General features: G+C 36.6%; 1 protein-coding gene across 10 annotated transcripts in view; it reads right to left on the reverse strand.

The window, feature by feature from the left end:
* Positions 1-10521: 10521 nt before the first annotated feature.
* UTRN (utrophin) overlaps positions 10522-13216 on the reverse strand; it is a 620052-nt gene continuing 617357 nt past the window's right edge. For all 10 annotated transcript variants that reach the window (XM_027850670.1, XM_027850661.1, XM_027850663.1 and 7 more), the window contains one exon: positions 10522-12532. In XM_027850670.1, coding sequence (XP_027706471.1) covers positions 12524-12532 — 9 coding nt within the window. In that variant the 3' untranslated portion in view covers positions 10522-12523. The remainder of the gene's footprint in view (positions 12533-13216) is intronic.

A 13216-nucleotide genomic window follows, 5' to 3' on the forward strand; every position in this document is an offset into this window, starting at 1 on the left:
CATCTCTTTGTTGTCCTTTGAGTTACTCACAACTTTGATTCTTTAAAGATCATGATTTTCCATGGTTGTTAGTTATCTTTTTAAGTGTATGTTTTATCTTCTCAACCAGACAATAAGCTCCTGGACTGGAGGGTAAAAACTAAGTCTTAAATCTTTCTTCCCCACCCTACTGTTAGCAATCCAGATCAAATATGTGTTCAATAAATATCCAACTCCAAGAAATGAATATCTCCTGGGTTTAAAATTTGACCAAAGTGATTACTGCATGTTAAGAGATTGTTCCGATTCTATGGATCCTTAGAAGTCCATGATATTTTGTAAAGATATCCTTATGAAGTAGCACAACTGCTGAAATTCTCACTCTGAGTCTTATTGATTGGGCATTTGAAACCACTGGAACCTCTATCCACTGAGCCACCCAGCTGCCCATCATAAAGGTTACCTTATTCCAAACCATTAGCTTGCCCATTATTAGCACATTAACTTCTGAGATAACTAGAACTTTTCACAAGAGTTGAAGAACAAAAGCTACCACTGCCTACCCCACCTACCAAAACAAATCAAAAAATTCACATAAGCAAAAAGATTCACATTTAAGCCTCTGGTACTGACAGACCATCATTTTGCCCTAACTAGATGGTTTGAAGTCAGTAGATATTGCCTCAACCTCTTAAGAATATGAATTGGCTCTGGTAATTGGTTAAAAAATAGAAAGATAGATCAATGGAAGATTAGATAAGGGATAATCAGAAACAATGGCACCCAATAATTCAGTATTTAATAAGCCAAAAAAAATTCCTTAGACAAGAACTCCCTTTTTGATTTAAAAAAAAAAACTGCTGGGAAAAATGGAAAGGAGTCTGGCAGAAATTAAACTTAGACTAACATCTTATACCATGTTCCACAATACATTCTAAATGAATGTGTGGCAATATTAAAGATCATTCTATAAAAAAAGTTAGAAGCATTCCTTTATATAGTTGCTAATATTTTTTAATTCTTTCGAGAAGTGTTTGCTCATATTGGGGACTGCCCAAAACAAATTGTGATATGTTAATGTAATAGAATATTATTGCGCTGTCAGAAAAGATGAATGTGATGAATACAGGGCATGGAAAGATGTACATGAAGTGATGCAGAATAAAGTAAGCAGAGCAAAGAAAACAATACATGTACACAGTTACCACAATGATGTGAATGGAAAGAAACATACACGAAGAAATCAAAAGTAAATGTTGCAAAATTATAAATAACCAACATTGCTCAAAAGAAGAGATATGAGGACACTCCCAACCAATCCCTTTGCAGAGGTAAGGGGTACACAGGTGTCACATACTGCACATGTTTTCAGACTTTTTTAAGGTATTGATTGTGTTGACTTTTTTCCTCTTTTTCTGGTCTTAAAAATATTGTTTGTTATATGGGATGGTTCTCTGGGAGTGGAATGGAGAGAGATATCATGGGAAAACTATGGTAATGTAAAAAACAAAAGACATAATAAAAACTTAAAAAAAAGAATGTGAAGGTTTTGCTTTTAAAAGGATTATCTGATTTCTACCTTTAAGGTAAAGCTATATCAGAAAGGTTTTTGTTGTTATTGTTCAGTTGTGTTCGACTCTTTTTGACCATCACCATTTGGGGTTTTCTTGGCAAAGGTACTAGAGTGGTTTGCCACTTCCTTCTCCAGCTCATTTAACAGATGAGGAAACTGAGGGTTAAGTGACTTGCCCAGGGTCACACAGCTACTTAGTGTTCGAGAATGGATTTGAACTGGGGCCTTTCTGACTCCACTCTATCCACTGAGCCATCTAGCTGCCCATCATAAAGGCTACCTTATTCCAAATTATTAGCTTGCCCATTATCAGCACATTAATTTCTGAGACAACTAGGACTTCTCACAAGAGCTGAAGAACAAAAGGCACCACTGCCTAACCCACCTACCAAAACAAACCAAAAAACTCACATAAGCAAAAAGATTCATATTTAAGATTATAATACTTAAGAGCAAAACAAGACAAACACCACAACCATCATCCAAAATAAAATTTATGGTCAATCTCCTGATCATAAGGACAATTTCAGCACCCAGACTCTAAGTGTTAAGAGAAAAAAGGGAGTTCATTTGAAAATTACCTTTTATGGTATTTATGGGGTCAAAAGGGATGTTCTTTTAAACTCACTGTTTCAAAGTTCATTGCTTTTCCCATTCAAGTTACTCAGTTTTAATACAATGATATGCAATTATGTTCCCAGGCCATTCTGTGGAATTGGAAATGTAAACACTGATTGCTATCCAAGCACTGGCTCAGGCAAACAGCTGTTTGTATATCTTGTTTTCAATCCACAATTACAACAGCTGTAAGCACGTGTTTGGCAACCAAAATGAGCTACTTCCTGAGATCTGGGTCCATTGAACTTAGGGAAAATGGTCTGTTTATTGTACTATACTCGCATTTAACAATGGCCTGGTCAGAAAAGATGTGGCTTTAGTATCTATTCTGGAACACAAATTGCAGGATTAGATTTTCTGTAGGTTTGAATTTCAAGTGATACAACTTTTTTTTAAACTGCTGAAATTCTCATCCTGCAAACCCCTAATGTCTAAATTCCAACTACTGTTACATTATGATTTTTAAAAGTAAAAATGGATTGTTTCAATGATTCTAAAGAAGTATTTTACACATCTTTTAAGTGTCAATAATTGTTAATTTTCAATCCTGTTAGTTATAATCTTGTAATTTTTTCTTCCAACTCTAGTTCTGGGCCTTAGGCCTTCCTTATCAATAGAAGCCTCCAAGGCCACCAGCTATGGTGTAGAGCATAGAACACTTGACTTAGATATGGTAACTTCAAATCCTAACTCTGATCTTGATCAGTTTTGTGATTTTGGGCCACCTACTTTAACTGAGCCTCAGTTTATTCATCTCTATTCATCTGTATTCTGGTACTATGCATAATATGTATAGTACCAATCTCAGAGGCTTGTTGTGTGGATCAAATTAAATGATTAATGTAAAGTGGTTTTTTTTTTTGTTTTGTTTTTAATTTTATAGGGCTAAGTGGGCCTTAAACTTCATAAGCTACCTTATTTAGCTACAGTTGTCCATTTCTAGTTCAGGTCATCAATAATTACTTCTTGGCTAGTTCTTCTTCCTCATGACTTCTGATCCATTGCCTAAACCATTTAGAATTCATCTTATCTGGGTAGGGTACACTGGATGTGGATTCTTTGCCTATCCTACCATCACAGAATCAATCTCACCTCATCAAGGGGCTTCCTGATGGAATTGTAGGATTTTGGTGTTTTACCATACTTACTGTCCAATTTCTCTTCCCCTTAAACCAAGGGAAAGACAATAAAGTAGATAAAAGAAATGCTGTTCTCATCACACCTAAAAATCAGAAATAGTTCAACTCGTTGAACAAGATAGCACCAATGCTCACTAGAGTATTCTTTTCTTTATTTCAGAATTTAATAATAACCAGATGTCAATATTATTAATGTTATGTAACACACGGGCAGTACAAATGGCTATTTTTCAGGACTCTTCATCCTATAGGGCTTGGTGCTCAAGTTTTTCATGTTCAAAAATCTTAGAGCAACTAAGTTATGAGTTATGACTAAAAGCAAATTTATCGAACATTTATAAATAAGAATATGAATTTATTCATTTGCAATGGGGCATATCCTTTTTCTGGGAATGCAATGTTAGTTTCTATATTACTAGTCCACTTTGTTATCAAGACATGTAGGAAACTGAATTAGTAGTCAGAAGGTTGCTCTGATTCAATGTTCACCATAAAAAGGGATTAGATGCTTTTCTTGGGTAGTTCATCTCAGACTGTGATCAAGTTCCTATTCCACTTTAGGGTGAACCTTTTAAGTTACTAGAATAAGTTGTATCTGTCAGAAAATCCTTTTTCCATGCACAAATAGATAAATAAGGCTGATTTCCTGCCAACTTTTTTCTGGATTCCTTGGAAACCACTGCCATTTTTATGTGCTATTAATGTATTAAAATATCTGCAAGTAAGGTTAATGGGCTGCTAGGTGGTGCAGTGGATAGAGTGCCAGCCCTGGAGTCAGGAATATTCATCTTCCCATGTTCAAATGTGACCTCAGACACTTAGTTGCTGTGTGACCCTGGGGAAGTCACTTAATCCTGTTTGCCTCAGTTTCCTCATCTGTCAAGTGAGCTGGAGAAGGAAATGGCAAACCACTGTAGTATCTTTGCCAAGAAAACCCCCAGTGTGGTCATGAAGAGTCAGACATGACTGAAATGACTCAACAAACAGGGTTAATGGAAGATCTATACCACTCTTTACTGTCCATGTCACTTCTCAGGTCTTGGTCTTTTTTTTTTTTAAGGCAAAGGTGTGCATCAGATGGCCACTAATGCTGTTTAGCAATAAATACAAGGAGCCCATAAACTTAGTTTAACATTTTAGAATAGTAGCTTCCTGGCATGGCAATCTTATTAATAAACTATCACCAAACTACCATGTAGAATGTACTCATCATTTCTGGAATGATCCTGGCAAATGGTTCATCCCATCCATGTTGTGGTGGTGGTTATTCTACTTAATTCTATATTTTGAAGGTAAATTTTACTTCCGGGGGCCAATAAGCCTTTACCCATTTCCTAAAGTTGGCATGTACACCTCAAAGTACCACAAAATGCAAATTTTTGATCCACAAATAATGATCTCAAGTTATCTTTGAGACTTTACATTTCTTCTATCTTTAATTTTTTAAAAAACATTTAAATGTCACATATGGAACAGTAACGTAAAATAGAACATGTACTCACATTTATATTTTACTTTAAGTCTCACAAAAGACTTCCCTCATGACCCTTTGAGGTAGATTGTACATGTATTATTTTTCCCATTTTACAGATGTGAAGACTGAGGTTTGGGAGTTTAACTGATTTAACAATAATTGATAACAAAGCAGCATTTTACATACATTACCTCATTCTGCCTCACCCCCGCCCCCATGAGATAAGTACTACAGTTATTATCCTAATTTTACAGATGAGGAAATGGAGGTTCCAAGAAGCCATGCACCTAGGACTGGTCACTTTAGTAAGCTCCAGAGCTGGAACTGAAATCCAAATCTCCTGATTTGAAAGTGTTCTTTCTCCTATATCCGTGACATCCTTTTTGATATTGGGTAGCACATTATATTCATCATTAATAGGAAAAGCAGACCCAAAGGTGTTGGGGAAAACCAGAAAGAGGGGAAAATTGTAGGACTTAGACTCAGAAGAGATTTTAAGAATAATTAACTCCAACCCTCTCATTTTACAACTGAGTAGTAAGAGGCACAGACAGGACATGCATAAGGTCATACAGGTAGAAAGTAGCATAGTTAAAGGAGTGGTGAGTGGAACCATAGTCATGAGTGTACTGGTAAATGTTTAATAGCTGGCTTTCTGAGGGGAATTGGGCAGCTAGCTGGCAAAGTAGATAGAGTGCCAGGCGTGGAGTTGGGAAGATTCACCTTCTTGAGTTCAAATCTAGCCTCAGACACTTAGTAGTTGTGTGATCCTGGGCAAGTCACTTAACCCTGTTTGCCTCAGTTTCCTCATTTTATAGATGAGGAGATGGAGAAGATGGAGAAGGAAATAGCAAACCGCTCTAGTATCTTTGCCAAGAAAACTCCAAATGGGGTCATGAAGAATAGGACACAACTGAAAAATGAATGAACAACAACTGGGTTTGGGGGGGCAGGAGGGGGAGACACTTCAGTTTAATCTTCATTATTTACATTTTCTCCATCACGTTCTTAAGTCTAGACAATCAATTCATCAATAAATAAAGACCTGACTAGTAGGGTTTGCCAACTTCCAAGATATAAATGCTCACAATGAAAATTTCACATTCAGCTCTTGCAAGTCTATTGGAGCAGGCACCAGCACACTCCTGCATGGTTACTGACCTGAGCCCAACTCCTCCAAACTCCAAAGCTATTCAGTCAATCATTGATTTAATAAATATTTATTAAGTACCTACTATGTGCCAGGCACAGTGCAAATTGTTGGGGATACAAAAAGAGACAAAAGGAAGCCCCTGCCCTCAGGGAGTTAGCAATATGGTTTTCAACTGTTGATGTGTAGGGAACAGAAGCCAGGAAGTGCCATGTGACTAGACTGTCCTATTCCAGTTCTCAGGTTTTGTTTCTTGAGGTCTCATTTATTTTTACATAATTAATTTATTTTTAGTTTTCAACATTCACTTCCATAAGACTTTGAGTTTTAAATTTTCTCCCCCTCCCTAAGATGTTATGCAATCTGATATAGGCTCTAGTTATACATTTATATTAAATATATTTTCACATTAGTCATGATGTAAAGAAGAATTAGAATGGGAGGAACCACTAGAAAGAAGAAACAAAACAAAACGAGAGCAAATAGCATGCTTCCATCTGCACTCAGGCTCCAAAGTTCCTTCTCTGGATGTGGATAGCATTTTCCAACGTGAGTCTTTTGGAGTTGTCTTAAATATTTGCATTGCTAAGAAGAGCCAAGTCTGTCAAAGTCAGTCGCTGCAAAATGTGGCTGTTACTGTGTACAATGCTCTCTTGGTTCTTTTCACTTCACTCAGCATCAGACCATACAAGTCTTTCCAGGTTTTTCTGAAATGTGCCTGATCATCATTTCTTATACAATAGTATTCCATTGCATTCCTATACCACAATTTGTTCAGACATTGCCCAATTGCTGGGCATCCCCTCAATTTCCAATTATTGGCCACCACAAAAAGAACTGCTATAAATATTTTTGTACAAATAGGTCCTTTCCCCCTTTATTTTTTATCTCTTTGGGATACAGACCTCGAAGTGGTATTGGGGGGCATAGTTCAAAATTGCTCTCCAGAATGGTTGGATCAGTTCACAGCTCTACCAATAATGCATTAGTGTTCCAGTTTTCCCACATTTTCTCCAACATTTATCATTTTCCTGTTTTGTCATGTTAGTCAATCTGATAGGTGTGATGCAATACCTCAGAGTCACTTTGATTTGCATTTTTCTAATCCATAGTGATTTAGAGCATTTTTTCATATAACTATAGATAACTTTAATTTCTTCTTCTGAAAACCGCCTGTTCACATTCTTTGACCATTTATCAAATGGGGAATGACTTGTATTCTTATGAATTCAACTGAGTTCTCTACATATTTTAGAAATGAGGCTTTTATCAGAGACCCTGGCTTTAAAAATTGTTTTCCAGCTTTCTGCTTCCCTTCTAATCTCGATTGCATTGGCTTTGTGCAAAAACTTTTCAATTTTATGTAATCAAAATCATCCATTTTGCATTTCATAGTGTTCTCTATCTCTTGTTTGACCCTAAATTCTTCCCTTCTTCATAGATCTGACAGGTAAACCATTCCTTGCTCTCCTAGTTCGCTTATGTCAACATGTGAGCACCATGTGTGGCAGTCCATGACTTATGCTACACACAAGTATTAAAAGTTTATTTATTTTTCCTAATTAACAAAGGGGCAGGGAATGCTAAAAAATATGGAACTGGTGATTATTCTTTGTCCCTTTAACGAATCCCAATACTTCAAAGTCTTTTAAAATGCAGCACTGAAAAATGAGTGCTATTGAAAATTACAGTCTGTGGGTTGCCCTGGGGATTCAACATTTATCATTTAATAATTTCTATTTATTTTCTTGTAATTATCTACTTGTTTGGTCAGAAAATGCTGCCAAATTGAGGCACCATAATTTGTGAAAACTGAATGGGACCTGCACCCATCTCATCCACTGGTATAAGTGGAAAGAGCAGTGGACCTGGAGGTGAGAGACATTTGGGTTTGAACATCAGCTCTGATACTGCCTAATGTAAGAAATACAGTAGCCTTCTTGAACTGCTAAACAAAGAAAACCACAGGGATACTCAAAGATCACAGAGATGTCACCTAGTCAGAGTAAAATCAGCAGCAAGAGTCCCAAACCCCTTTTCCTGCTGTCAGGAAGCTTGAATATAAACTAGCCTCCATGGACAGACAGATGGGTCTATAGTCAGAAAGGCCTAAGTTCAAACACAGTCTCAGACACTTCCTGTGACAGTGGTCATGTCACTAAAACTCTGCCTCAGTTTCCTCAACTGTAAAATGGGGACAACAATGGCACTTACTTCCAGAGCTATTTTGAAGATCAAATGAGGGGGCAGCTAGCTGGCGCAGTGGATAGAGCTCTAGCTTTGGAGTCAGGAGGAACCAAGTTTAAATCCGACCTCAGACACTTGAAACTTAGTAGCTGTGTGACCCAGGCAAATCACTTAACCCCATTGCCTCACCAAAAAAAAAAAAATCAAATTAAATATTTGTAAAGCACAATGCTTAGCTAATTTTTGTTGTTCAATGATGTCTTACTCTTCATGACCCCATTTGGGGTTTTCTTAGCAAAGATACTGGAATGGTTTGTCATTTCCTTTTCCAGCTCATTTTACAGATGAGGAAACTGAGGCAAAAGGGTTAAACACTTGCCAGAGTGTTTGAGGCTAGATTCGAACTTAGGGAAATGTCTTCCTGACTCCATTCCTGGTACACTATCCAGTTCAACACCTAGCTGCCCAAATGTCTAGTTAGTAGTAGGTGCTTAATAAAAGCCCATTCCTTTACCTTCCCTCTAGCCCACTACCATGCATCAGCACCAGTTCTCAGGTTCACACTTCTCTCTCCCTATCCTCAATGCTTGTTACTGCTAGACACAGATAAGAACCCAATTAAAACCCACTGGATTTTACTGGTGGGGTTCAGGACCTCACCCTCAGTTGGGGGCAAAATTCACCTGTGGTCTCAGTGGACCTTTTTCCATCATTTTTTCTGAGCTCTGTTTCCTTGTGGGAGACTGACACTGAACCTTCTAAGACAATTAGCTCTGTGTCCACGAACATTGAACCTCTCCAAGTCTCAATTTTTTTATCTGTAAAATGGGGATAACATTAGTATATACCAGTCACCTTAAGAGGTTTGAGGGAAATAGTGCACGAATCTTAAAAGCATTATATAATTGAGATTCCTGTATATTTTATTAAAAGTGACAAATGGAATTCTTGAGGTATTAAAAATGAAGGTCATGTGCAAGGATTATGCAAATAATCAATGTTCATTTTCTTTCTAAAGTGAAAGACTTACTTTGGTAGCCTGAGGCAACCTGGTCAAGATCTTTTCCAATTGTTTGCTCTTTAATTCCACAGCCAAGTATGAAGTTCAAGTCTGAGTGGAGGACTCCTCTCTTAAGTAGATTGTAATCGTAGCTCTTCCTTTCATTTTTCATTCAACCTTCCAACAGCAGCGTCCAGCTCTTTGTTCACCAAATGGGGGAGGGGGGGAAGCTGCCCAAATTCAGCTACTCCAGATTCTCCCGAGGAGCCCCAGAGCCTTCTAGACTTTACAATCCCTTAGAGTGCTCATTATTCATTAGGCAGTTAGCTCTAAGAGGCTCACCTGGGGACTTAACTAGCCCTTTGATCTATAGGTAAGGATTCTTCCAGCTGGGAGTTTATCCGCAGTAAATTTCAAAAAGCAACGGGAGAACCAGGATGTTGGCATTTACACCATAATGAGCTACGAAACTTAGCTGAGGGGTAATTTTAGAAAACTATTTTTAAAAATACATATTATCAAGGTACGACAAAGAAATAGTTTTAAGGTTCATTGTAGTATGTTCTCATTTCTTTTCACATTCAAATACTAACCCAACCAGCTACTAAAAACCAGTTATTTTTCCTCTCTCAGTCTGCTTTGTAGTAAAGTGACTCTAAAATGCTGATTAATTTGAATTTATCTTTATGTTTTTCTTTATTTTATTGGTCTATTCTTTGAATATCTTTTAAAATCTGTCAGGCAGAAAAACCCTCATCCCGGGTAGACCCAAGGAACATTATTTCCCTTTTGGAAAAGTTCTATTAAAAGGTATGTGACCAATTCTTAATATTTATCCTATGTAATGCACATGAGTTTGATCATATAAAAATATGCATTCTACAAACACAATGTCAAGAAACAAAGTTGAAATGGCAATCATATTAATATGTTGACATCTCTATAAATTATTCACTAGCCAAAAGAATCTGTATACTCTCAGCAATATCAACATCACTGTAATTCCACCCCCTCCCCCAAATTGGTTATTTAATTTAAATTTGCAAAGTAATTGCAAATTGGTATGTGAGTAAAAGCACAAATATATGTGTCTTATATGTGAGAGAGAGAGAGAGAAGGGAGAGAGGAATAGAAATCACAGAAAATATGTAGATTTATTGAGAAACATTATCTCTATATATTTTTATTTTCATAAATGTATTTTCAAGCCTCTAGCTCTACCACTGAACAATAGCCTTTTAAATGTAATTTATTTCTTATCTGAGTAATATCAGAGCAATCTTGTGTTAAAAATTACTTTTATTTTAGATGAAATATAGAGCATGTAACCAGATTAGATGGTGGTGTGTAATCCATTCTTTCCCATATACCTCAAAAGAACTATGTAACTTTTTCTAATAATTGCTGCAATATATTCCTTTTTTATTTATTATTACTCGGAGGAAGAATGTTACAATGTAGTGTTTTAAATAGCTTTTACTCAGTAGCAGAGTAGAGGACATACTTTGCATACAAATACAGGCAGAAAAAACAATTTAATACATAACCTCTCAAAGTAATAACAAGAAAGACACCAAATCTACAACTGTGAACTTCAGTGTTCAGGGATATTTCTTTTTCCTTAATTAAAAAGGGGTGCTTTTCTTTTCCTTGGCTATAGTATGGTCTGGTAAAAGCTATAGACTTTGCAGAATACAGTAGCATAAAGCTATTTCCAATACTATGAATGAAGATGGGTTTGAGGTAGAAAGGCGGTCATGGCTTTCCTCTTATATAAAACAATTTTTCTTTTCAAAATATCTATGCTGCAAATAGACCCCAACCCAACCCCCCCCACCCAACCCCTTTGAAAAGAACAAATTTTGCTAACTTTGAATCTCCTCTTGGTCACATCCCAAGTGAAGAGAAGCAAAGGTTAACATGTCCTGATGATTCATAAGCACACATTCTACAATCCAAGTACTCTAGTTTTGGGGGATAAGAGTCTCAGTCCATTTGGGGGCTTTCTTGTGCATCTATGAGCATACTCTTGGACAGGCTTTTGCTTTCTTTGTGTTTGGTAATCACATAATATGTTTATTGAATCAGATATTAACTTGATACTGAACCCAAAGCCTAAATGTACTCAGTGGGGCAGAACCCAACCTCCAAGTGTTAATTTAATTTTCATGTGATCTTCTAAAAAATGCTCTTCCCCAAATGTGATAATCAATGAAGGGAAATCAAAAGGTCTTCCATTAATTAGCCTTTAAAAAGTACTTCTAAAGAAGTCATGTGATCTATGTATGCACAGACTCAAACTCTATGGTTGAACATTGCATTCAGAAAAAAAAATCAAGTACTGGAAAGGGCTTATTTTTTCTTTTCTTTCCTTTTCTTTTTCTTTCTTTTCTTTTTTTTTGGTAAAAAAACACCATCAGAGGGAATAGAGGACATTCTTTTGCTTTAATATTACAATTAGGTGTGGGACTGGTTTGTACTTCATGGCTGAAAATCTAGACCTTGGAAAGTTGGAAAGGATGTTCAAAACTTTGTTTCTGGGTAAAAAAAAATGTTCCTTAGGAAAACTTCCATTAAGATTGCACTTATACCATTAAATCTTATTTTTCTCTAGAGTAGAATTTGACATTAATCTCCAAGAACAAACACTTTCTCATATGGCTGGGAAATCAAATGAAGGAAAAAAAAAAGATATTCCAAAAGAAATGTTGTTCCATGTAGTGAAAGTTTTGGAGGTGAGTGTGCCATTGTTAGTGAAGCTAAACAGTTTGCACATAGCTGTGGTGAGATCCTAATTCTTAATAAATAACATCTGAGTAAATTAACTGACCCTGTTAATGTGGCCAGTCATGGAAAACAGTTCCAGGCTCTTCAGACACCTACTTGGTCAAAAGGTTGATGTGTGTCAATAACCTCAACAGCATGGCCAAAATGTCAGTAGATAAATGAAGTCACTGTCAAAAGTAAATGTGAGGAGCAGAAAGGAATGTATAAATGTAACATTTTGCTTCTAATTACTTTATGCAGTTCTCTTCCTGGTTATCAAAAAAGAAGGTACAATATATAAAGCCCCCACCCACTTTCCCAATGCTGTATATTTATACAAATCAAGAACAAATGTATAACCATTTCCAAATACCTCCATTAATTTACAGTTGCATAGAAATGGAAGGAGAAAACAAAAGCTTTTTTTTTATTAAAAACATGACATTCCCATCTTTGGATCTTCCGTATTTTACTCCTTTAGTAGAAGACATAGAGCGAAATAATGTGGTCTTCAAGGTATCAAAGGTGTCATGCAGAGTCTTATTCAAGGGGATTTGGAATTGGAACTTACTAAAAATTTACTGTATGTTGAGAATTTACTATGTATTATGAAGTGTTGGCCAGCCAGACGAATGCTTTAGATTCCCTGTGGGGATGAAAAACAGCAATGTCAAGATAGTATTTCCAAACAAAAACATTACAGATATCTCAGATCTGTCAATTCTTCAAAGGAAAAAAAAAATGTGTGACCCATTTCTCTTTTAAGTAGGTCAAGAGTTATTTTCCTATAACCAAAACAGATCCTTTAGTCCTGCCTGACTTTTGTTTCCTCCATGTCCAGCTTCCTTTCCACCAGCCTTGTCACCTTGTCGTCACCTAGTCATCTTCTGGTCACTGTAACATTTGGAACTATTCTTTCCTTTGAGGGAGGGGAAATTATTTTTTCTATGAATACAATTGCCCTAGGATTAAAACAAGATCATAAGAACTGACAACAGTAATAGGTAGCATTTATAGTGCACTTTAAGGTTTACAAAGCACTTCATGTATATTATATCTCATTTGATCCTCACAAAAACAATCTTGTAAGGTAAGTGCTATGATTATCCTCATTTTATAGATAAACAAATAGAGGTTGTGAGGGATTAGTGACTTATCAGCATCCCACAGCTAGTCCATGTCTGAGGCAGGATTTGAATTCCAATTTTGAGGTCTCCAACCCCAGCACTCGAGAACACTAGGCCACATCCCCAGAAGATTCTGTTCCTTCCTGCTGGAAACCCTAATGGCCCATACTGAATTGGCCTGATGAAGAGTAAGAACAACCATC

The sequence above is a fragment of the Vombatus ursinus genome, unplaced genomic scaffold (genome assembly GCF_900497805.2).
Source record: "Vombatus ursinus unplaced genomic scaffold, bare-nosed wombat genome assembly UNPS02009132.1, whole genome shotgun sequence".
NCBI lineage: Eukaryota > Metazoa > Chordata > Mammalia > Diprotodontia > Vombatidae > Vombatus > Vombatus ursinus.